We start from the raw sequence: 25,687 nt of genomic DNA on the forward strand, positions 1-25,687 counted from the left end.
GATGAACAGAGACAAGGAGAAAGCAGAGAGAGAGAGAGAGAGAGAGTACAGAAGGATATATTGACTCAAAGCTGGTCTGCATGCTCCACAGAGTGTGAGAGACAGAGGATGTGAGAGCAGGCAAGATGGAGTGCTGGCACAGATGAAGACTGTCCCTGGGTATGTTTTTTTGAGGGTGGCTATAATTGTGAATGTGTGTACGAGTGTCTGGAAGTCTGTGTGTGTGTGAGCACATGTGCTCGCATGTGCGCGTCTCAGTATGTAGAAGGACGCGAGCGAATGAGTTTGCAAGCAACATGCTGCAAGTGAACATTTGAACGCGGGTTCCCAAGCAGCGAATTTAGGTGCTGTTACGTAAGAGCGGCGTGAGTGACTGAATGAGTGTAGTTGTTGAGGACGGGGACAGGCGGTTTGGGGTCTTTATGTGTGTTGAGGGTGTGAATAAATGTGTGTAATGAAGTATGGTCAGGAATGCAGGATGCTCTTACAGATGCAAGTTCAAAAGCGAGTTAAGGTGTTGACACAGAGGTGCGTTAAAATTCAGCCTCACATGCACGTGAATGTTTGTGCGTGGAGCTTCACCGTAGACTGGAGAGGAGCTACACCAATGCTGATGAAAACAAGGCATTGTTAGTCTGTTTTTGTTTTTCCCCCCGTTGCTGATTTTTGCTCGAGTTCTGACTCATGTAGATGGAGAAATTAAGCTCACTGTGAAAAAAGATGACATCGAACGACATTCCCGCAAAGTCTCATTAAAGCTCGAGCTCATTTCAAAGGAGGTGAAACAATCAATCAGTTATTCTGTGTGCAAATTGACAGGACAATAATCAATAACAATTTTCAAGACTGATTAAGTCATTTGTTATGCAAAAATGGCAACGATTCCGAATTTTTCCATGATTTTCTGTTTTTCGTGAACTATCTTTGAGTTGTAGACCCTTGGTCAGCCCACAGTCAAAAAAACCCAAAAAAGCCTGAAATGCTGACTTTAACTAATTTAATTACATGCAATTTTTTCATCTAATTTTCTTACAAAATTTTACATTTAATGGAATCTGGTCAAGTGAATGTTGCTTGAGTACAGTCTCAGTTTATACCAATTACATTTTCCTTATTAATTAATTATTTGCATGAATAAACCTTTGATTTTATTTATTTCAGTTGCATTTTACTCAGACTCATTGCCTCACATTTGCTGAGGGTGAAAAACTATTTTTTTAGTGCAACTGTGATAACAATTTGGCCAAAAAGCTGGTAAGAGAATATTTTCAGTCTATTTGTTTTTTCCCTAATGAATCGCCCCCTCTGTGCCAAGAGAAACAAATCTTTCAGGTCTTCATCACACTACATTTGAACATTTAGCCAGTGCAAAACTGATGTGACACAACAAATATATATCGTCCGCTGCCGTCAGCGAATGCTGACTTGTTTGCAACACCATTCGACCGATTTATCATTGCATCTTTCTCTTATCTGACAGATAAGAGAAAGATGCTCTTGAAACATGCGTTAGGTTTTTTTCTGTGCACTTTTAATTAATAGGAAAGTCATCCGCAATGAAAACTGCTTCAGCACTTTCACACGCAACTTTTCAAGTTAAGGAAACGTTTGTGCCTTCAACAAACGAATCAAGTTGAATCAGTCAAACACTAAAGAGCGAAACCCTTTTATTTGGAAAGATGTGTGTGAAACACAAACTGCTCAGATATTAAGGAGCAGATGCCACCAGCTGAATCTAAAAAGCTGTGACATCATGGACATGTGAAACATATAGGAAGGATGACGACTGGCGTGCATCCTCACATGACCTGCTGTTGTGATGTGGCTGTCGACAGTGACTTCGTCATGCTCGTTCATGAAGTGCATCTGTATATTTTTGCACACACTAAGCCAGTTTTTTCTTTAATGGAGTTATTTTTATATTTAGCATTTTAATCTGGGACAGCGACAGTAAACAGTCTGAAGTTGGTTTTTCTTTTTTTGTTGTTGTTGGGTTTTTTTGTTTTTCTTTTTTTACTGTGACCAATAAAATCAAACAGGATCTTGAAATATTAAAGACTCAAGAGCACCGTGGGAGTACATGAGATAGCACATCTTCAGTATTTCTTAATTACTGCCAGGAAAATAGGAAATTAGAGCATTTGGCTTAATGATGATGGAGTCTAGAAACAGTCATTATGCTTCATTTAGGTACAAATATGCTAAGGACTGAGAAAGGCTCCAAGTAGTATTATGTAAATATTGCTCCGGGGAGTTGCAGATGAGAGAGAGAAGAGGGAACAGAGGGCGGTAAGGGATGGATTTGAGAACCGATACACAAGTGACATCTCTTGTTCATACTCTACAGCATTGCATTTGAATATTCATTCAGAGCACAGACTCGGTGCTGACACAATGTGTGAGTCATGCTTGAAGTGCCAAAGGTTCTGGCAAATTCTATTTTGGCTTTTGACAGGTCAGGATTTCATCAGTGGATTAAAACAGGAACACATTTCAGTTTTTCACAGGATGTTGCAGATGCGTGTCATGACCACCTGTGACTGGATTTTCACCTCCCTGCTCCATATGCAAATAAACACATGGAAATATAGTGTTGATTTTAACCCGTGGGAGGCAGCAACGCGCTCCCTGTGCATAGTCTGCCAGAAAATAAAAGAAGAAGACAAATAAATACTAGCTGGATCCACTTATGTGGAGGGTGTGGATTGAGTAAGTGGTCCTTCACTCTGGTGCAGGGCACATTTCTCATGGGAAAAGTTTGTCTTCAGTGGCTTTCTGCCACGCAGAGATTGGAAGACACAGTAAACATTTAAATGAAGGTGGGTTTAAACCGCAGGCTTTATTTTTTGCTATATCTACCTATTTTGGTGCCTGTATATAACTGAAGAAGTGAAAATAATGAAAGATATATTAAAAAAAATTTTTTAAAAAGCTTTGAGAGACAAAGCATTTCTGGCAGAAAGGTAAACTTTCTCCTTACATAGTGCTAACAGAAACAGCCCAGACCAGCTCCGAATGTGGTCTGAATGATCTCAGAGATCTGAGAGTTCTTGCATCTCAGTGCAGCCTGAATGCATCTCAGGGGACTCAGACCTTTGCTTGAAGGTGCCCACTAGTGATGGGTTCACCCATCCTTCCATGTGAATACGAGACCAGTGTGCTCTTTGAAAACCGCTGACCCCCTGCAAAGTGGAGTGTGACAGAGTCAGAGGAGGCTGACGGTGTTTTCGTGTAATTATCTTTGTCTTTCTCACCTTTTTTTTTTGTCCTTCTCCGCTTCACTTCTCCATTTTTATTCCACAGTCCCGTCTGACAGTCCACATGAGTGTCTCCAAGCCCCCACCGCCACCCTCGACCTCCCACCTGGCCATCCCCCCTTCCTCCGCCTCCACCCCTTCCTCGTCCGCCTCCTCCCCCTTGGCGACGCCCCACTCTATCGCCCCGCCCCCGCCCTCGCCGGTCAAAATCTCTATGCAGGAGCACTTTGCCATTAACGTGTGCCCAGGGCCCATCCTCCCCATCCCACAGATCTCAGACTTCTTCCCGCGTTTCCACGACTACCCCTGCACGCCGCCACCTCCCAGGGAGAAGAAGATCCTGAAAGAGGAGACTTTCAATGGGGAGACGGGCGGAGGGTACAAGGATGGCGAGAGAAGAGGGGAGAATGAGGGTGACAGGGAGGAGCTGATCGACTCTGATGATGATGACAGTGAGTTTTGCGGTGGGGAAAGTTGTGTTCGAAGTTCAAAGTCGGGGGTTTTCATTCATGTGAAAATGACTAAGCACCGCAGCATAAAAAAACAACGCTGTTTTATGCAGTTTAGAGTGGAACATTATCTTGTTTTACTTGATTTGAGCTTCTGCTTTTTTCCCCCTTCCCCTTTCAGAAGCACAGCATATGCTTGCAGAGTAATTGTGGAGTGAAGCATTTTGTGTTTGTGTGTTTGTCACTCCCACTTTATGTGACACAGCGGCTCTAATGATTTATTACACCGCGCTGCAATAGCAGGGCTCTGGTTTCTGTTCTTTCCCAAACAGTAATCAAACAAGACAGATCAATTCATATTAGGCAGCATCGTATTTTGAAGAGCCCATCTGCTACAAATATGACTCAGAGCTTTTGAGTGTGTGTTAGACTGAACGTGTCTCTGCTTTTTACTGACAGTAATTGGTGTGTTTTGTGCGTGGTTGTTTTTCTTCTTTTTTATAGCCTACCTGGGAACGCTGGAGTTCAACCTGCTCTTTGATCAAGAAAACAACTGTCTGCATTGTACTATTCACAAGGCAAAGGTACGCGCAATTGTAAAATCTTCTTTATAACTAGGCTGTCTGTCTGCATGTGTGCCGTTGCGTAATCCTCCTTGAAGGCCCAGTGAAAATAATTCTCCTGTAATGCTTTTACGTTTGCAGAAGACGTCAGACTCCTGTCTCTCAACCTTTGTAGGGAAACAAATTTGCCACGTAGCCTCGGCAGCTTGTCAGTTCAAGACTAAATCATCTCATAGCGCGACGTAATGCTGGATAATGTTGCTAGGTTGCTCTCGCAGACACATTTTGGTCATCGTGCAAGGACACGAGCCGTCCGTTGCATGCTGCACGCACTCCCATGATGTCAATTATGCAAATCTCACTGAACAGTTCCCTTGAGGACATTACAAAGGAGGTAGAAAACACTAGCCTAGAGGGAGAAAACCGCCAGAAGAACTACTGAGATGTGACTGCTGTCAAACAGATCCGTCGTACGTGCTGTCTTTTTCTGACCCTGACAGTTACGTGTGAATAGTTGGAGGGCACCATGACATCACCTTTGACACTATAGTACTTGTGTGTTTGTGTGTCTGTTTGTGTCCACAGGGACTGAAAGCCATGGACTCCAATGGGCTGGCTGATCCATACGTCAAGCTGCATCTTCTCCCTGGGGCTAGCAAGGTCACTGCTTCACCCTTACCTCAACAGCAATTATCGTAACATGCCGCCACGCTGGGATGTCCCAGTTACTAACTGTCGTTGAGCTTGTATGTCACGCAGTAACTGGTAGTAGAAGTAGATCACTTACTGAGGAAACCAAAAAAAAAAACCCAGATGCAGTTCTATGTGAAATCCCCCCTTGTGGATTCTTCCTTATGAAACATCATGAAGAGGTCAAAAGCCTGAAAAACAAAAATGCAACATGGGAGCAAGCTAATTTGTTGTGTGTGTGTCGCTTCAATCCAACGAGCAGGGAGCGTTTCAGTTGGTTACTGCTTAATGTGGCTCGTCCGGTGCTCCTCTTTATCGAGCGCAAACACGTTCTGGTCCACTGGACTTCTCTTGTCTTGTTTTCAGCTCAAGCAGCAGGGAAGATAAAGCTTGCCACAACAGCAGCAACCCCATAATACAACCTGTTGTCGGCCATTTTGGCTCAAAGTTGACTCCAAATGAGGTTATGAAAGTGCTGCCGGTGGAGACGATGAAGGCGGCACAGCCCGAACAAGGCAAACGTCTGAAGTCTTAAGGTGCCATAACGACGTCTGGGGGATTTTTGTCGTCCAGCCTTCCTCTGTCTGTCTTCTGTCCCATTGTTGTAATTCTCACCTCCCCACTTCGCCAGCCCTATCTCTGTCTCTATCTCACTATCTGCCTGTGACCCTCTTTGACCTTGAAATACCAACAGTGTGCAGAGAGGGAGACAACTGAGAGGAGAGGAAGAAAGGGGGGAGTGGAGGCAGGGAGGGCAGGGGGGAGAGAGGGAAAGACAGATGAGGGGAGGACAGCAGCAGGTGGTTGTCATGGAAACAGGGAGGATTGTTACACGGCTCACGTCAACAGGCAATTGTTGATGGGGGGTATAGGCGGTGGTGGAGGGACGCAGAGACGGCGTCAATGAGTAGTATCCATGAATGACTGTTTGCTAAATACCCACCACATGGGGGTGGGGGGTATCTCTCCTCTGCCCCGGCACGTTTCCTTGCTTCCTTTCCTACTGTCTCACACCCACCGACACACACTCTTTAACCAGCAGACAGCTAAGCGTGCCTTCCCTCGCTGTCGAGTGCACAACAAGAACACATGCTCACCGTGACCTTGTACATGTGCTGACACATGCTAAGGATTTAGTCATAACCACACAGAGATGCTCCCACTTTCCCTCTCTTACACACACACATAGAGTTGTAGTTCTTAGTGCACGTCTGTGATGGTCACCGTTATCTTCATCTCTCCATTACTAACCGACATGAAAAGAATATTCATTCAGAGCTTTGGGAAGTAGGGACTGAGGAAGAGGGAGTATGAAGTATGTAAAATGATCTATGCAGACAGATGGGGGTGGTGTGGTGGACAGATGGAGTGCTACTGATAAAACATTTAAAAACAAAGCAAAACAAAAAAAGGCAGGAGTACAGAGGGAAAACGGAGGATGGGAGTGACAGAGACGGAAGTGGTGTTTTTTTTAGTTTTTTGTTTGAAGATGGAGCAGAAACCAAACCTGATCCGGGCGCAAACAAGTGATGAGTATTACAAAAATAACTGTTCTGCTGAGTTGTGCTGGCACGCACACGGCAGGCGGTGAAACACCGCTGCAAGTCGTGATGCTGCTTAAGCGTGGCTCGTCTCGCACATTGATGAATCAAACAAATGACACGAATCGAAGACACTTGTTTTCCTCGATCGACCAACTTCTGAAGAGCCGAGTGCGGTCGATAAGCCAGATGTTTCCAGCAGGACACGGAGAATAGAGGAGGAGACAGAGATGAGGCAAGAGGGGAGAAGAGGGAATTTCTGCTCAGGCAGAACAATAGGACGAGGGGACAAAAACAGACAAAGAGAAAGAAGATGGCATGGAGCATTCAGCCTCTGGCCCTGAGGCATTATAGCAAGAAGCTGACAGTGGCAGAGAGGACGAGAGTTAAGGCATCTGACTTCACACACGCCTCAGACACGAGCAGGAGGGTATTAAGAGGGAAATGTGTATTTGTAACATACATACAGTATAATTTTGCATAGCCTGCAGTGGTGAAAGAAGAGCAACAGCACAAAAATACTCCATTAAGCAAAAGACTTGCAGTCAAATTAAAATATGCAAAGTAACTGTTGTTTATTAATGTATTTTTTCAACAGAGGGAGAAAATACACAAAAACACACATCTGCACTTTACTAACCCGTCAGTTCGTTCTGCCAGTGTCTCATCATGGTCCTACTTGTTTGTAGAAATTGAAGACGTTTTATGGGATGCAATCCAAATACAGCATATATGCATATATATACAAGTATATAAGCATCCTGATTAAACCTGAGATAAAAATCAAACAAGCTTAGAACTCCCGGAAGACAAGCGAGGCAGCACGTAGATGCAAACTTTATTTATGGTTGCTGAAGCCATTAGGAGCTCGGGAGCATTTCCTCTTCTGGAAAGGTTTAATTTTTCATGATGATTGTGTTGCACGGTTTAATTGGCTGCTGTGTCGTGTTGCGTTTGAGACGCGGTGTTTGTTTTGGCGGTCTGGCTGGTGCTAATGCACTCTCTAATCATGTTGAGAAGGAAGCAGACGGACAGGTGAGGTGAAGGTAGCCGTGCGTGCTTTCACCTCTTTTTCTTTTTTTAATAGCCCAGGCAGCAGATGTCTGTGATGTCCAAAGGGACAGTGAAAAATGATGCGTCCCCACTCTTTCACTTTCTTTTTTCTTGATCTATTGTCTCTCTTATTTTTTTCTTGTATTATGTGAATCTGAGCTATTGAATTTGCTCTCCTGCCCTTTGAACATTCCTGACTCTTCTGTTTGTTCTTTAGGTCTTCGCCTTTCTGTGACTCTCTTTTCATCTGTCTCGCTTTTCCTCTGCAGGCAAACAAACTACGCACAAAAACCCTGAAAAACACACTGAATCCTGTGTGGAACGAAACGCTGGTGTATCACGGCATCACTGCAGCAGACATGACCACCAAAACGCTCAGGTAGGCACTCAGCTTTGGATTTCAGTCCTGCTGTTACACCCCCGCCCTCCCTGAGAGCCAAAATTTATTATGTGAATGATGAAAACCCAAACTTGAAACCCTCCAGTGACTTGCCAACAGCCAGTCTGCTTCCCAGTGGGCTTTTCCAGGTACTGTAATTCATTATTCCAGCCCAGTGACACCAGCCAAATGTTCCACTTGCTACTGCTGCAGTAACTGCCCAGGTGTTGGCTTTGCCAGGAGGCTCCGCCCTCCTTCCTCCCACATCGTCCTGCATGCGGAGTGATTGAGGTCAAACGTAGCCATCTTGGCCCAAAAACTCTGACGCACGCGTGCCCGTCTGTGCGCTGATTCAGAGGCAGAGTTTTTTGTGTGTTTTGTTTGTGAACATGTAATCAGTGTCGGGTTTAGTCAGAGGATTCATAATAGGTTTGGATAGCATTGTTTATCCTGTGGAAATGCAGCGGAGAAGCTATGCACGCATTCGTGCATGCACACACAGGGAAGTGCATTTACTCACACGCACATGAGTCCCATCTACTCAGCACACACAGAGGCTGGCAGTCAGGTGTGTTGCTTATCCTCTTGTGTCCATGTCAAGGGCAATCACTGGCAGGAAAGATCATGCATGGCCCTTCCTCTGCATGTAGTCAGAAAACACACATACACACACAAACACTCAAACAACAAATGTCCTTGAGCGTGTACGTTTGAGACAAAAACATTTACTCTCCCGACCCAAAAAAGCCACAAAAAACCCACGCTTGACATGCAAACAACAGCTTGAGGAGAGGCCCCTCAAACTAGAGGAAACCCACCTGACCTTTGTTCAAGGACATAGCTCACAGCCACAGACCAGCAGGGGGGCTCTGGGTTGCCAAAATGAGAAAGAGGAGGAGGTGGAGTGTGACCAGTGCCAAGCAAGAGATGATGATGATGAGAGAGAGAGAGAGAGAGAGAGAGAGAGAGAGAGAGAGAGAGAGAGAGAGAGAGAGAGAGAGAGAGAGAGAGAGAGAGAGAGAGAAGTGGCGTCGAGTGCGAATGATGTCGAGTGACAGATGAGGGTGCGTGGAAGAGGAAACTAGGGAGGCCAAGACTGACAAAGACGAGAGAAAAGAGGGACGCAGAGAATCCAAGAGGTCAACTGGCAGTGTGAGAGAGTAGCTGGAGTAGAGTGTAAGATGGATGAAATGATGAATGAAGACAAAAAAACGAGTAGAGAGCTGGGGAGGAGTTTTCTCAAAAGGGGTGGCCAAAGAAACGAAAGAACGAGGACAGTAATATATATGAGACAGTAAATGAGACACTGTCTGAAAGTAAGGAGAACGGAGGAGAAGGGGAGGCTTAAAATTGGATCAGTGTCTCTCTGGATGAGTTCAGGCACTAGCACAATACCTCAGACAATAAACAGACTTTGTTCTCATTACTCCCTAGAAAGGGGCAAGAAGTCAGAGAATGGGAAAGCAGATAGGGATCCCCAGAGAGATGTTTACTCGCTGGGGTTGTGCCCTGCTGCATCTGCTCTGCTGGGGATGCTGTAGTATTTGATCCCTGTGCTCTGTGCACTGCTGAGAGGGAGGGACTCTGCCCAGACTCGGCATTCTCGTAGACTCGCCCGAAGGCCTGGAGAGTGCAAAGTGCACTGTCAAACTGGGCCGTCCTGTCACATCCAATAGGTCCTGTGTTTAAGTGATGTGTTTTTATGTAAGCGCAAGGATTACGTCCACGCAGTCCTAAACCTGCAGTAACTGAGTTTGTCTGCGGATTTGGTGTCGAGCGGGTAATGTACAGCGAGTGACTCTTTGAAAACAGCTGCGGCCAAAAGGAGGCGCCGTGAGGGTGGTGAGAGCGAACCACTCGAGTAAAGTCGCATAGCTGTGTTACAAACTGATACGTGATACAAAGTTGTGTTGTTTGGCATGTTTGTTCTGCACAAACTAGTCTTCATATTGATTCAGTAGATTGTCATAAGGCTATAGTCCCTTATATTTAAGTGTGTTAACATGGTGTAGCCCATGATTGTTATGTAACAGTCGTTGGTCCACTCCTTAAGCAGCTGTTTGCCATTGTGCTCTCATGTCTAGCAGCTATAGAGAGACCTGATTTACACTGGCTGGCCAACAAAAGTCACACACCCTAATATTTCATTGGACCGCCTTCATATTTGATGACAGCGAGCATCCACTCTGGCATCATTTCCATAAGCTTATGCAGTGTCACAACATTTATTTCCATCCAGAGCTGCTGCGTAAGGTCTTCTCCTAAAGCATATCCCTAAGATTCTCACAGGGGTTAAGGTCTGGGCTCTGTGGGGGCCAAATGTGTGAAAAAGGATGAAAACTGGCATTGTCATACTGAAATATACCCGTGCTGTGAGTGATGAAAAAATCTGGTCACCTCAGTTTTTGGGCACACAGTGTCGCAGTATGTAGACCTCTGATCTAATGGGAAGCTCTTACTTATTTCTTTATATAAACTCAGCTGTTTTTTGTTTCCAGCTTGCAGTGACAGAGTAATTTGTTTCTGTTTTTTTATAGTGCTGAAGTAAGAGAAGGAGCTGTCTTTTTCCTCCTCATTTATCCTCACAAAAAAGTGTTTCACTGTTACGTTGAGTGAGCCGAGGCACAGTGATGTCACAGGAGCACAGTGGCTCTGAAGGAGGTTTAGCTGATAGCTGCGTTTGCTCTGAAATTGGAGGTATTGTGTTAATGACAGTGCTTCAGGTGATTTACCTGATGAGGAGCTTTCGACTCATTCATGAATAAGCAGATCTGGAGCAAAAAACATTAGGAGTTTGTATCAGACAGAAGGAGCTCTGGATTGTGTAGCTGTCAAACTGGGTTGCATCAGCATTCTGGCACTCGGGACAGATGAAGCAGTGACATTTAGTTACTTGATTCTGTAGTTTTCCATGCCAAATATCTACTTAGGAAGCCAAAATCCCAGAAAGGCTCACGCTCTTGGAGGATGCTGGCTCACAGATGCTGTGGGCACAGCTGGAGAAAAGGAAAAAGGGGGTATCAGGATTTCCCAAAGTTAATGCTCTAGTCTTCAGCAGTGATTGAAGAAAATCAAACTTGATGTTCACTCTGAACCAACAAGTCTTTTTCTGTTTGATGGCTGTAGTGTCTCGCCACTTCACACATATTTTACTTTTACTTTTTTGTTGTTAGTGATTGGCCAAAAGCTTGTAGGTGTGCATTACTGCCACTTTTTTGGTAGTGGCAGCATGTTATTTACCACCAGGTGCTCATAAAAACAAATAAATAGATAAATAAGTACTTTTGGCTGCTGTCATATTCACGCAGGGCTCCACAGCAGGCAGCTCTGCATGTTGAGATTTTTATGCCGGATGCCCTTCCTGATGCAACCCCAAAGGGATTTGTGTCTCCTCCCAGGATATAGCCTGGGATTTTTGCTTGTTAGGTGAATGTGTCAGTGAAACAGATGCAAAACCTGTTTTTGTTTGTTTGTTTGCTGGGTTTTTTCTTTTTACATTTAATTACTCCTCTCAGTCTTTTCTTGCCCAGAAACAGTTGAAAATAACTGAGGATGGCACATTTGCCCATCATCACACTGCCTCAAAAACAGTGAGGTGGTGTGCACTTTGTGCAAAAACAACCACATTGCAGTAACCATGAGGACGTTGCTCTGGCAGAAGTTAAAGCGGATTGTGAACAAATTACGACATAATCAGCATGAAATATTCATGAATTCTCACACATATTAATGCCAGGCCTCTAGAGACGTATGATATATACGTGTATAATAGTCGTGCATTTATGGGGTTGGAAATGATTAGCTATAAAACACCAATGGGATAACCTCTGTGACAAATTCATCAGGGTTTCCATGATTGCTTTTTGCTGCTTTGTCATTTTTTTTATCTGACTCTGTTGCAAAAGGAAATTTGCTGTGAATCCCTCTTAGTCAGAATCTAGTGCAGGAATGGATAGCTTAACCACTAAAAGCTACTGCATAAAGCCATAGTTAGTAGATGTGAATGCATTACATGGCCACTGCAGAAAAACCCTGTACACGTACCAAATATGGGCTTTGATTTCATGGAAATTTTAAGCACCGCGTCTTCTGATGGTGCTAAAGTGGGAGTGAGAGTCCATCCTCCTGCGCTGCTCTTTGTAGAACAGGACATAAAAAAAGAGTTCTTCAGTGAGTGGGTTTATGCATTTATTTCTTTTTTTCATCTTTCATTCAATAATTTGCGCTAAGTGTGATTATATAAAACCATTATGCTAAGGCAAAATACAAAAAGGGAACGGCTAAATTAAAGACAGTTCTGAAAAAGCCATCAAAGTTGTTTCAGCGTTATTGTTTTTTTCTTTACATCCTTTATGCAACGCCTCAATGCTTCAGTGTGCAGACTGTATCTCTAAGGGCTGCTGGAGGTCCATTCTGTTATTAACAATGAACTAGCTGAGTAAACTAATAACTAACGTCCTCAATCCAGACTTTACGGTTGGCCTCATACCAGCTAATCCTTTAATTGGTGCGGCGGGCTGCCGGAGGTGCTTTCGTCTTGAGTGAAAAGTCCACTGCAGTAAAACAGACTGGAAAAACCTCCAACCTTGCCACTTATTTATACAGGTTATGACTCGCAAAAATTGTCAGGAAGGGTAAGACATTTGAGATCATTTTTGCACAGCTTCAGCGCTGATAGTTCGCTATAGATATATCTGCTTCCTTTTGAATTCTCAGGATGAGACAGACTCAGCCTGTTTTATCACTGCGGGGCCACGTGATTGTGGGATTAGGCCCAAAATTTCTCCATCAGTTGCCGCAGTGTGAATCTGCCTTTAGGCGGTATTTTTAATAATTTAGAGAGCAGTGAGAGTGATAATGTGATACCACGATCCAGCCCCTTATTTCAATGACACCACTCTTGTGTGCATTTTAATGCACACAAAAAATAAATAAATGCGATGAGTCAAACATGAATGCATACCTTGGGGACAATCTTTCAAAAGTCCTTCTGACATTTACAACTGAAACGTCTGTCAGGCTCTGAATGATCAGCAGAGAAATTGATCATGTGGAGGTGTGATGAGAGCCGGGTATCACGAGATGTGGTGTGTTTGTGCGCGTGCGTGCGTGTTAAAGGAGTACAAACATGATTTCAGAGCCAGCTCGAGTCTGTCTCCTTTCACTTTCTTTCCTCTCTCTCTCTCCATGCCTCTGCCTCATAATAGACTTCCACCGTCCTCGGATGTGGGCAGATAGGAATAAATCTGTGGCTTGATTTGGTATTAGATGGAGGCTGAAATTGCCATAACAGGTGGCTTAGATGAGATTCAGTCAGGTACAAATATGATCAAGGAGTAAAAAAAATATATATGTTGGCTGGGTGTTAGATGTTGGGTGGTGATGATATTGTTGTTGGAGTTGACTCAGCTTTATAAATTGGCTTTAAACTGAACTATCAACAGCCATGAAAGTTTACACAGACAACGCCTCGTGAATGCTGTGCTTCAATTGTTGTTTAAAACTAAATACTGGTAAAGATTAATGTCTGTAATAGAAGAGAGCTGTAATAACTCTTGCTTTTGTGACTTCATTATGAGATCAAACTTGTCATTTTAGAGTTTGCCTGCCTCAAATACGATCTGGACTGTTTTTGGGTTCATTTTAATCGGCTGGTTTTTATCACACAGAGACCTGACAACCCTGATAAGGAAATTGTGTTTTTTATGCCACTTAATACTGACCTATGAATCATTCAAGCATTAAAAGTCACCTAACTCGATCTTGTATCTTTAAACACACTAACTAGATGTCACAAAAACACATCAGTAATTTGTAGAATTACAAGAAATGTGAACGATTACACAGTTCGACGGGCAGAAAATAGTATTTATGTAGCAAAACTGTGATTTCCAAAAAGACATTAGCTGAAAACCTGGCATATCTCCGCACTGTGTGCAGTGTGTCGTCAGAAAATCTGTAGAAAATGAAAGACAAAAGAAGAAGTGGCAGCCATAAAAACCACAGCAGATGAACACGATCTGAAAGGCACACCCTTAAGAAATTGGAAAACCTGCAGCAAAGACCTAAGACAGGATCTGAAAGATACATCTGGCCTTTCAGTTTGCTGAAGCCTCATTAGAAACTATCTCAGTGAAGGGCTGGCTTTTAAGAAGCCATTCTTAATGAAGGGAAACAGAAAGAAAAGGCTGAGGTATGCCAAATCACACAAGAACAGGACTGAAAATGAGTGGTAACAGGTCCGATGGAGTGATGAATCCCAATTTAAAAATTTTAGTTCAGATTATCTTCAATATCAGGAGAAGGGTGAGTGTGTACAGCCATCTGTGGACACAGCGGAGCTACATTTCAGCCAGTGGTGTTGGGGATCTTGTCTAAACTAATGGAATTATGAATGCAGAAAAATGCAGTTTGAACCACTATTAAATACCATCTCATCACCAACAGCTTCATTTTTCAGCATGAAAGTGATCCCGCATACTGCCGCTGTGTAATACCTGGACAGAAAGAATCACAGTAGAACACTATCAGTCATGGATTGGCCTCCCCAGAGCCGGGACCTCAACATTATTGATGCATTGTGGGATCGTCTGGACAGACGACACTATCATAGGAAACACTACTTAACCAAATTACACAAAAGCTTGTCTGAGGGAGGTCAGGCCCTGTTGAATAAAGGTTGTTATACCAAAAATAGATTTTCAAGTATTGTAAATCTTTTTTGCCTTATATACCATATTTCCATGAATGTTTGCACATGTTTCAATAAATCACTGCACCTATTTCCCCTTTTCTTACCAAAGTATAAAAAAACGAATGGTGCTTCTAGACTTTTTCACAGCACAGTATAAAGCCATTTTAGTGCCAGTCTTCGTAGTTGTTTTTAACACTATGAATGGGAAACCCTCATTTTACTCTCATGTGGTGGATTTTATCAATAATATCAAACCAAACTTGGCACAAGAGGTTGAACAGATTCTACCAGCATCTGCTTGGTTTTATAGGAACTCCTAAACTGGGGAAATGAAAGAAAAATCATCACAGAAGAAGTTTGAGCAGAAATGGTGTCACATTGCCCGCCAACCTTTGTCTCAGTACAGACACCCTACATGTATGACAGAGCAAAGGGACATAAATCATCTGACAGCCGTGGTCGTGAGTCAGAGCTGTTCTGAAGCTTCTGCTAGAGATACTCATCCGTTATGACTAAAAGACTGGAACCAGCATGTCAAAAGTCCAAATGTCAGCAGGACAGGGACAGAACAGGAAGAGGGGGAAGGTGTGTGTGAAGAATGTGCGTGTGTGAGAGAGAGAGAGCGAGAGAGGTTTAGAATGAGACAGTGAAGAAAGAGGTGAAGCAGCTACAGTCCCTCTGGGAATATCGGAGCAGAGAGAGTATTGTGGCGGGCGATGGGCTGTGAAGACTCAACTGTAGCTGATGAAAAACTCGCTTTCTATCAAACATAACCATCAGTTTGAATAAGTGCTCTCGGTGGAAGAAATCATTTTACATAACCAGTTTTGTAGCAGTAGAGACAAAGTTATTGATTTAGTTGTCTCGCTTTAAATTCCGAGTGCATCTAAAGAGAAATAAACTATAGAGGCAGCTATACATTGATTCATATTATACGTACAAACAAATCCATGATTTCTGCAGTGAAACAATGTGTGTGTGAGAGATTAAAGATTTTATTCCAGGAGATCCCTGTAGATTTAATGTGCCAGCACGCATCATTATTTTTCTTTTAGCTCCTGTGGAAAATGCTTTTTTTAAAACATCTTATGCCTCTTACATGGGAGTGGTATGTCTGATGGGCGCAAGACAATGAGAAAAAAACCCAAAACACACAGTGGACTGATCTCGTGTTGCGGATGCACTGTTCAGATGCCATTTGGATATTTTGGTGCATTATTTGCTTGCTTCAAGACTTTGGGGCAGAGCAGCACAGTTGCAAGAGGGATTGAAAACTTGCCACTAATTCGCCTGCACCTCTTGTCTATTGAAGGCTGTGCGTCTGTGACATGGACAGACTAGGACGAAATGAATTCATCGGAGAGGTGAGAGTGGCTCTGAAGAAACTGAAAGAAGGCGAGAGCAAACGCTACAACATGGGCCTGGAGAGAATTGCACAGGTATGTGTACATTACTCTGTGTGCGTGTTTGTGTGGACAAATATGTGATATTTATTATGTATGTGCATGGTCTTCACATAGAAAGAAGGTTTAGGTGATGTGGGTTGCACGAAGGGGTCCGCAAAGGAAATGACAGATGCGCAGTGAGATTTAAAGCGGAGAAAGATGATTGGACTAGAGCTTTGATGTCACAAACAGCTTGACAGCGTGGGAAAGTGGAAGTGACGAGAAGCTTAGATTTAGCCGGCAACACCTGGGAGCAGACAGATGTGAGACAGTCGATCAGCCGTCTCGAACTTACGCATAAGCTTCATTAGAAGACTAAGAATCTGGAGAAATCTCTGTGAGCAAGGGTGAAGGCTTCAGCACGGGATGACTGTGATCATCGTGACACTGCATTAAAAACAGATTTTGTCATGGAAAACACTGCATGGACTCAGCAACACTTCTGGAAATTTAATGTGTTGTCCAAAAGTGTAGGTTAAAGTTCCATAATGCAAAAAAGAAGACATATGTGAGCAAGACCCAGAAACACTGCTATCTCCGCTAAGCCCGTCAAAATGGACTGAGCCAAAGTGGAAAACTGTTCTGTCAGAGGAAACCAAATGTGAATTTATTTCTGGAAAACATGAGCGTCACGCCTTACAGACTAAAGAGAAGAGGGACCATGCAGGTTGTTATCAGTTCAAAAGCCTCCATCTGCAATACTGTGTCTATGGACATGGCACTTGCACATCTGGTAAAGCACCATCAATGCTGACAGATGCACTTTTTTTCCTTACATGCAATATAACGTCTCAATGATGTGCTTACGAACTGCAATGTGATTACTAAGTTACATTAGAGCATTACAGAAAAATGCAATGTACTATGCACTGTGATCTCTCTTCCTGTCTTTATTATTTCAGAATAAAGAAACTAACAATCAAACACAGGAGCAGGGAGCGCTAGTTGCAGAAGAGGAGGTAATGATATCAACCTCTTTATCATTATCGTTGTTTTTTTTAACTAAAACATGACCCACTGCCTTATTAATCTCCCATGTCTCATGCAATTTATCCTTCCAACAGTCCTAATCCTAATCTGTCATCTACTTCCATAATCTTAGAGGAAGTTTAATTATGTGTTTTTAATCAGTATATATGTTTAAGGCATGACCTTTGATAGAGAAGCTACAGTTTGTAATTTAGACCAGTACCACTGCCACTACACTGATTTTTTTCCTCCCCTGGTGGTGATTATCTCACGTCTCTCTGTGATTCCAGAGACGAAGGCTAATAGCTTTTGGTTTCTGATTAGACTCGGCTTACGGTTCAACCTGGAGATTAAAAGGAGAAGGCAGCAGTGTCATTTTTTCCAGCCCAGATAAGACCTTTAATTATGAGCTTTAATTCCAAACCTCTCGGCTAACACGCTATATCCTACACGGTGAAAGTATTTCAGGTGTTTTGAGAAACTTTGCTGACCCGGCCGCAGGATTTCCCGCTGTGGTTATTCGCTGAAGAGGGAAATATCAGAGTGGAAACAGGTGCTCTGTCTGACACTGTAGCTTCTTGTGTCCCCAGCGTGGCCGCATCCTGGTGTCACTGTGCTATAACACGGAGAAGGGCTGCTTGCTGGTTGGGATCATACGCTGCGCCCATCTGGCCGCCATGGACTCCAACGGCTACTCTGACCCCTTTGTCAAAACGTAAGTCGTGTTAGATACCCGTGAACAACCTGGGATCCTGCAAATTATGCTCAGGAACAGCTTTTAATTTAAGGATTCATATTTAATTCAGGAAGTGTTTGGGTGTTTTTATGGTACTGCAAAATGAAAGGCATAGATTGGACTGCTAGTGTGCTGTCTTATCAGTGCTGACATTTATCTTATTTAGCTGTAATCACAACCCCTTTTAACCATAAACAAGAGAAAGCCACCTGGTGTTTATCTGATTCCATGGTGGTTTTAGTTTAGGGATCTTTAATTGTTGACGCTCTTCAGAGATTAGAATAGACGCCTTGCAGTCGTAAAACAAGGAACACCCAGAGGCTGTATGTAAAAGAAAGATGTGGCCTCCAGGATTGAAAGAGAAGTGCCTCAAATTTACATCCTTGAAGATAGTGATTGAATACAAGTCCATTAGAAAATTACCCTGCACTTCTCTTGATTTATGATCTCAGTAACTACTTTCTTTTGCCAAAACCTCAGTTCAACATTTTCTGAGCTACAGAAACTACTGTACATCAGACGTATGCTTTATTGATCTATCCAGGCCAGGCTGCCTGGATAGATCAATAAAGCGGGCTTCTTTGAATAAATTACATGCTGCAGCAATCAGAATGCATCTTTAATATGATTTTGCTCATTAAGATTCTCAAACAAACATCAAAGTGTATTTACAAGATTCAGAGTTTTTCACAGGACTCTGTGGCGGTCCTGTGAAAAACTAAGTACACCCCATGATTCAGTAGCTGGTTGAACCTACGTTTAGCAGCATGAACCTGAAGGAACGGATTTCTGTTTGACTTTGTGAGTCTCTAAGAACGCTGCGGAGGAATTTAGGCCCGCTCTTCTTTGCTGCCATTTGTTTATGCACAGCTCACTTAAGCTCTGGCACAGCATTTCAGTCAAGTTTTTTCAGTCAGGGGACTTTTTCTGGGCCATTGCAAAGCCTCTTATTCTCTATTTTTCAGAAATTCTGATGTAGAGTTGCTGCTGTGTTTGGGATCATTATACTGTTTCATGATCAGAATACTTTGGTATGTGGAGGAGTTCTTGGTTTACCCAAGGAGTGCAAGGTACCTCAGCACCTGTGGTTGTAAAACAATCCCAAAATCATCATCATTGGCGTGAGTTGTTTGTGCTGATATGCTGTGTTTGCGTTTCACCAAATGTGGTTTATTATTCTTACCAGACATTTCCGCTTTGATCTCATCTGTGCTAGTGATATTGCACCAGAAGTCTTGTGATTTGTTCAGGGGCAACTTTACAATCCTAAACCTTGCTGCCATGTTCTTTTAAGAAAGAAGAGGCTTTCCCTTCCAGACAAGCCAAACATGTCCAGGTTTTTTCTAATTGTCCTGTCATTAACATTTAACATGCTAGCTGAGGACTGTAGAGTCTGAGATATAGCTTTCAGGTGTTTTTCTAGTTTCTCTGAGCATTGCGAAGACTGACCTTAGAGTGAATGTTTTGGATCTCCACTCCTGGGAGGATTGTGGCTTTGTGTGTACACACACCTGCTTTTATAGAGGTGCTCACATTTTCTGATTATCATATAATCAAGTGCAGTTTATTAGTACCACCAACCTGCTCCTTAGACTTTTAATTCACATTGATTCACTAATTCACTTAGTTTTTGTCTGTTGCACAGAACTGCAAAGAGTTCTGCGAAAACTTTCTTATATGAAACTTTTTGGGGTGCTTGTAGAATCCACAGATTATTTTTAACTGTAAAAAGCTGTTTCATTTCTTTTGTTTCCAGGCTTTTATTACATTAGAGACAGGAATGTGAAGTCAACAAGAGCCTGACTGACATTATACACCGCAGTAAGCAGATCAGCACTCTTTATGAGCTTCCATGTGTTTCTGCGACAGTCGCTGAGACACATGGAAGGTCCTGCAGAGTGGAGGTGGATGCATTCTGATCACATTGTACTCTCAGTGAGATCAATTCTTTTCTCAGCCAACGCAGGTCTCTTCAAAGTCTGAAACAGAACTATAGTTGATACTGTACCGGCTTGCCTGTAAGGCACGGTGACAGATAAAACCCACACAGCTAAATCTCCAGCGTGCCTGCTGCACTTAAGCACCAACAGTGCAGAGAGTGAAAGCTCCCACACAGGACAGCAAATCTTGTAACCAACGCCACCTCCAACAGTGGGAGGCTTCAAGGTAGAAGCAGCACAAGGTTGCTAAAAAATAATACTGAAAAGGTTGTAAAGCACCTTTCTGTTTTCTTTAGATGACTCTAACGATGCAATAACGTCATTTATGGTTTAACAATAGGTAATTTCGTTCTTTGAGCCTTCCATTTTTGAACCTGATGATGTTTGTTTATTGCCTAAGGGTGATGGGTAGTTTTCTCATTATTTATAATTTATGAATAAATGACACAGGGATGTAAAGAAAACACATCCCCAGTTGAAAAGGCATAAGGTTAAACATACTGTTTCTCTCCCGTTTCAACCAATCTAGTGGCTGAAGCTTGAAAACGCATTCATGTTTTCTCTTCTGAACTAAACTTTTGGAGAACCAGTCAGCTTGTCTGACACGCAGGCTTCCTGACACCCAGCTTCCTTGCCAATAACACCCTCCTCTGAGTACATCTGAGGTAAAAATGACATGCATTTGCTGAACTGTAAGTACAGGCTTACAGGAAAGTCTGGATGACGTATTCTACAGTGAGGTGAAGGAGTACTTTTTCAGTGCGTAGTAGTTTGATTTGAATAAGAGGAACACCTACAATCACTGCACTGAAAACTGCTTTTTAAGCTAATGGTGTCAAAGGTTCGTGCAAGTGGACATTTTCTGAGTCATTTTATTAACTGTTGACAACTGAAACAAGAAAGTCGGAAATGCTCATACTAGCAGTTTCTCTGAGGAGTTGTTTCTTTACTTTAAAGCCGGCACGTTGTACAGTATCGGTGTCTCTTCTAATACAATGTTTTAGAGAACAAAGGTAAAATTACATGTGCACCCAGAATGCACAACTGATTCTATCTTATATCCCTGCTTGGCTTTGTGCACACTGGTACATGTTATTTCTCTCAGTTGTGTCTTCCTCCTCTTGTTCTACATTATTGTACCAGCTGCTTCTTTTATGCTGACTCTTGTCGTTTATTATTCGTTTAAGCCTCTGCCCTGATCCGATTCGTATTTCTGGCACTTGGGTCTTTTCAGCTGCCCGTCTGCCAGCATTTCTTTTTGTTCCCTTCTGTGTTCGCGTATCAGGGACTTTGTATCCATCACACAGAGCCGTGTTTACCTCAGTTCAGCGGATGAGCTGTTGAAGGTGTGCAGCTCAAGGCGCTGTTTTTTTTGTCAGTGCACACCGTAGAACCAGCATAATGAACGCCGTGAAGTTTTAGTGAAGTTAACTTTGAACAAATAAGGAGTAAGGGGGTTAAATATGTTGCTGGCACAGGTAAATTACATCCCTTAAGTGTACTGAGCAATTAAATCGACAGGAATTAATTTACATAGTTCACTGATGTCCTGCAGCTGTAAAACCAGACATCCTCTGCAGCTCAAGCATATCTTGATGCCTGTGTGTGTGTGTGTGTGTGTGTGTGTGTGTGTGTGTGTGTGTGTGTGTGTGTGTGTGTGTGTGTGTGTGTGTGTGTGTGTGTGTGTGTGTGTGTGTGTGTGTGTGTGAGAGAGAGAGAAAGAGAGCTGATCAGATACAAACTGTTTATTAACATTAGGTGGATGATTATTTGGCACTCGTGATTTTGATTTTAATTTTAATTTTAATTCTTCTTGTTGCGTTTAATGAAACTGGAAGAAAACCCAAAATTCTTTGAACATATCAATCAGCATGTTCAGGTCTATACAGACACACAGTATGTTTGATATTAAATAAAATATGCAGCAGTCGATTATCCATCCATCCTATTCCGCTTATCTGATTCAGGGTCGCGGTGGGGCTGTTGCCTATCCCAGTCACCACAGGGTGAGAGGCAGGGTAAAGTCCAGCCACAGCTGAAGCATACTGGTATGGTCATGCAGGCCTGAAAACTGCTCAGCAACCATCTGGCAACCACAGGTCTCTCTGTTTCCAGCAGGGAGCTGCACAAAAAGCCTCTTTATTATTTTGGGTGATTGCCAGTCATTTGCCAGTTGGCACAGAAGATGCTGACGTGTCTGTAAATACTTGCTACCTGTGGTAGTAAAATTAGAAAAGGAGTGACGTGAACCAGAAATGGGCAATGTTCACCTTCAAGGTAAAAGTTGCATCATCAACACTTTTTAAAAGGTTCGCCTTTTAACTTGAAGCTGAACTTCATCTTTTTCTATCGCTCAGAGACTAGCAGGTGACATTGGGCAACTGTGACAACCTGCTAGCAACCAAAAGCAATTTCAAGGAGTTTTTTGGTACAGCACAATAGATCTATTTGTGAGCAGTTTCACCCCGTAACTGCCAACATCTTCAAGCAGCAATTTGCCAACTGATCATGGAATACCCATTTTTCTGAAGCAACCTCAGGTTGCCAGGGAGTCACTGATGCTTTAGTAACTGATTTCACAGAAACTACGTGCCGATCGGTTGTGAAATATGCGTTTTTCCTCCGGTGACCAGCAGCTGCCAGGTGGTCTCTGAATAGTCTCGAGGCCTGTGTGACAGAAACTTTAGCCAGAAAAGAAATGTGTCTAAACATTCTCAGTTTTCCTCAATGACTTTCCTTTTTTGGATTTGGAATTCATACTGATGAGACATTTATGTGTGAACGTCCATGCTAACCACTGTTTTATTTCCCTGTATAGGCTACACATTTTTACTATTAAATAATAACATTATAAATAATATGGCATAAAGGTTCAAAAAAGCAACCATTCTTCATTTCTGTGTGCATATATTTATATATGAAAGCCACAGGGAACCAGGCCAAAAGAGAAGAGATGACTGCATAAGGAGTCCAGTCAGTCTCTCTCTCTCTCGTTAAGCTTTTAGAAGCCAATCAAGTGACACAAGGTCAGAATTATCTTAGAACTAATTTGTCTTCCATTTAAAGGACAAATTAGCATTTTAAAGACTAAATTATTCGACATCTTTCAAAAGAGCCCTGAGTCTTTTACCCTGATCTTTATGCACAATCTAAAACATGAAAAAGAAAAGTCTGTCGGAAAAAAAAAAGCCATGTAAGGGCAGAAAAAGTGCAAACATGTCAAATCCTTCATGCTGACCAAGCACACCGCCGTGCTTTACAGTTTGGTTATCTCTCTGTTCTTGCACAACGAAGTAAAAAGATCATGAGGCTCCGCTGCAGCAGGCATATATTTAGCTCCTCTCTTCTAATTGTGACTCCTTTTTTTTTTTTGGCACATCTGTGTGTCATAACTTATTTTTGTTCCCTGTTTTTAACGTTGGCTCCCTCTCTTCCATCTACCCCTGTCATTTTCAGCAATTTCCCCCCTCTCACTCACAGGGCTGCTCTCATTCTTCTGTCAGCCTCTGCCTCAACCTGCCACCACGGTGGTACCGAATTTTTTGGAGAGTTGTCAAGTCGTCATGTGGGTCCCATGGTGGAAAGAAACATTTTGGGCAAAAATAAAGAAGTTGATTCTGCTGTCCTGACTACACATTTCATTTAATTTTTAATGCATCTATTAAAATAACAACAACAGCATGGCGATGCAGCAGTTAGCACTGCATGCTTGTTAGGCTGATTAATGAGGTAGGTGTGCCGTAGGTGTGGATGTGAGAGTGTGCTCTTGCTTTGTTACCCCTGTGATGGACTGTCTTACTGTCCGGGCCAGTTTGGATATGTTGCTCCTATCAGTGAGAGTGACGGGACTAAATCATTTTTACTCTGCTAGCTCTCAAGTATAAAATCAGTGTGATGTCCTTTCCCAGCATTTTCCAGAGTTCATGTGTCAGAAGAGCCTATAGGGGACTGGCATAATGATGAAATGAACAGTGCACTTCCATTAGAAAATCAATCAGCTGACCCTAATGGACCCCATTAGAATCAAATGATTATTTTTCAATGACTGTTTGACTAAACTGGGACATTATTTTGACACAGACGGAATTGTGACCAAAAGATGAACCTGGTATCAAATGCACTGTAAGTTGTTTGGACCAGCCACCAATGCTGGATGGTTGTATAACCCGTGCACATTTACCCAGATTTACTTTTTGAAGTTTTCTCCAGCTGCAGTGAGAGTTCTAACAGGGGCTAGAAAGAGAGACCATAGTTTTTTTCCCCATATTAGCTTCTGTTCATCGGCTCCCTGTTAAATCCAAAACTAAAAAAATTCTCCTCACATACACGATAGTGAATAATCAGACCCCATCATATCTCAAAGACCTCAGAGTACCATATTATTCCAATAAACAGAGTGCTTCACTCTCAGACTGCAGGCTAACTTGTGGTTAATTTTCCAGTCTAGTCATGCAGTCATCATGGAAAATAACCAGTTGATTCTAATGGGGTGAGTTAGGGTGCACTGATTGATTCTTATGGAACTGCCTGTACTATAATAGCCTCCACTATTGGCTTTTGTCACACATAAACTCTGGGAGGCAGAGCATTCAGCTGTCAGGCCTGTCTACTGTAGAAACAGGATGTTTCTAACTTTAGAGATATTGCACAAATGTGCATTGGAGGACATCTCCTAACTCTTAAAAAAGAAAGAAAAGGATATGAAAAATATTATTAATATATATCTTTATCTTCTTTTGACTCCTTATTTTAGAGGTCACCACAGTGGAACATCTTCCTTTATCTCTGTTTCATGCTCCTGTCACACCAACCCTTCACTCTGTGAATCTTCTCTGTGGTCTTCCCCTTTTTATACCCTTCATCCAGTACATCCACAATCCCTCTTCTGCACATGTCCAAACTATCTCAGCCTTGCCGCTCGATGTACTAATCCTGTCCATCCTGGTCACTCCCAGTAGACAAACCATAACATTTTGAGTAGTAGTGTAGCTGCATTAGATTTCTTAATAGTATGTGTACGGGGAGGCGTTCTCATTTCTTTGTCCACGCCTTATGGGGCTTTTTAAAGATGAGTCCTGCTTGTTCATGTTGCCTCACATTACAAACACAGTTTGTCTCGTGAACAGCGTTTAAAGGTTGTCAGCAGCAGCTGCGGTAGCTCGCTAACCTTATCAGTCACTGTCAGCCGGTGACACAGAGCTAAAACGGTGTACGTATACGGCACATAAACATGTGGTTACTTAGTTTGCTGTTCCCCACTGTTCTTTTTAAAGAAACTGTTAGTGAAAAACTGAGGGGATTATCCTCCCGTATCTCTGTGGACCAGCATCCTGCGTCGTGAATTATTTTTCACATTGAATTTTCTGTGGCAAATTGGGCACAGTTCGGTTGCTCCTTTGTGGCCTTTATTTCCATTTACCCGATCTTAATTACGAACGTTGGTGTCAAAGAATGTTTTGTTATTCTGAAAATATGAGTTCTCCCGCGTGAGTTGCCCTTGGAGGCGTATGCAGAATGTGAGTCGGCAGAGCTAAGGCTCGGATGTCCTCGAGCTTTCACTTCACCGCCTCACGTGCTGGGGGTTAAAAAGATGCTTTGCTTGGCCGACTGTCTTAATTGATTCATTAGTTTCTTTAAGATTTCTTTTTTATTTCTTGTGAAGTAAACCAAACTATTATGTAAACACCAGGTAGGATGCATCTTGTGGCGATAATGAGCTTTTTAATGCTTTAAACATTTAGCTGAGCCTGTGTCTCGTCTTTATACATTGTTTGAAACATTTAAGTTGATGGCTTTTACTGGAACAACACAGTAATTGGGACTTTAATAGGCACACAGTTAGTTTGTTACCCAGGGGATACTTATTTTGAATTGCTCAGAGATATTTAACTTCTCTCTAAGAAGACAGACTCTGATGCATTTGGTTGTCAGGCTAATCTGATGTACGAAACTGGACCGACTTTGAGTTGTA

General features: G+C 42.7%; 1 protein-coding gene across 1 annotated transcript in view; it reads left to right on the plus strand.

Moving 5' to 3' along the window:
• Window positions 1-50: 50 nt before the first annotated feature.
• doc2g (double C2-like domains, gamma) overlaps window positions 51-25,687 on the plus strand; it is a 35,291-nt gene continuing 9,654 nt past the window's right edge. Inside the window, exons 1-8 of the mRNA XM_085409864.1 lie at window positions 51-159; window positions 3,304-3,709; window positions 4,211-4,290; window positions 4,855-4,929; window positions 7,823-7,932; window positions 15,939-16,065; window positions 16,974-17,030; window positions 17,631-17,755. Coding sequence (XP_085265990.1) covers window positions 3,322-3,709; window positions 4,211-4,290; window positions 4,855-4,929; window positions 7,823-7,932; window positions 15,939-16,065; window positions 16,974-17,030; window positions 17,631-17,755 — 962 coding nt within the window. The 5' untranslated portion in view covers window positions 51-159; window positions 3,304-3,321. The remainder of the gene's footprint in view (window positions 160-3,303; window positions 3,710-4,210; window positions 4,291-4,854; window positions 4,930-7,822; window positions 7,933-15,938; window positions 16,066-16,973; window positions 17,031-17,630; window positions 17,756-25,687) is intronic.

This window comes from Rhamphochromis longiceps, linkage group LG6 (assembly GCF_057381845.1).
Source record: "Rhamphochromis longiceps isolate RC_006_pf linkage group LG6, R_longiceps_female_GT1.1, whole genome shotgun sequence".
Lineage (NCBI taxonomy): Eukaryota > Metazoa > Chordata > Actinopteri > Cichliformes > Cichlidae > Rhamphochromis > Rhamphochromis longiceps.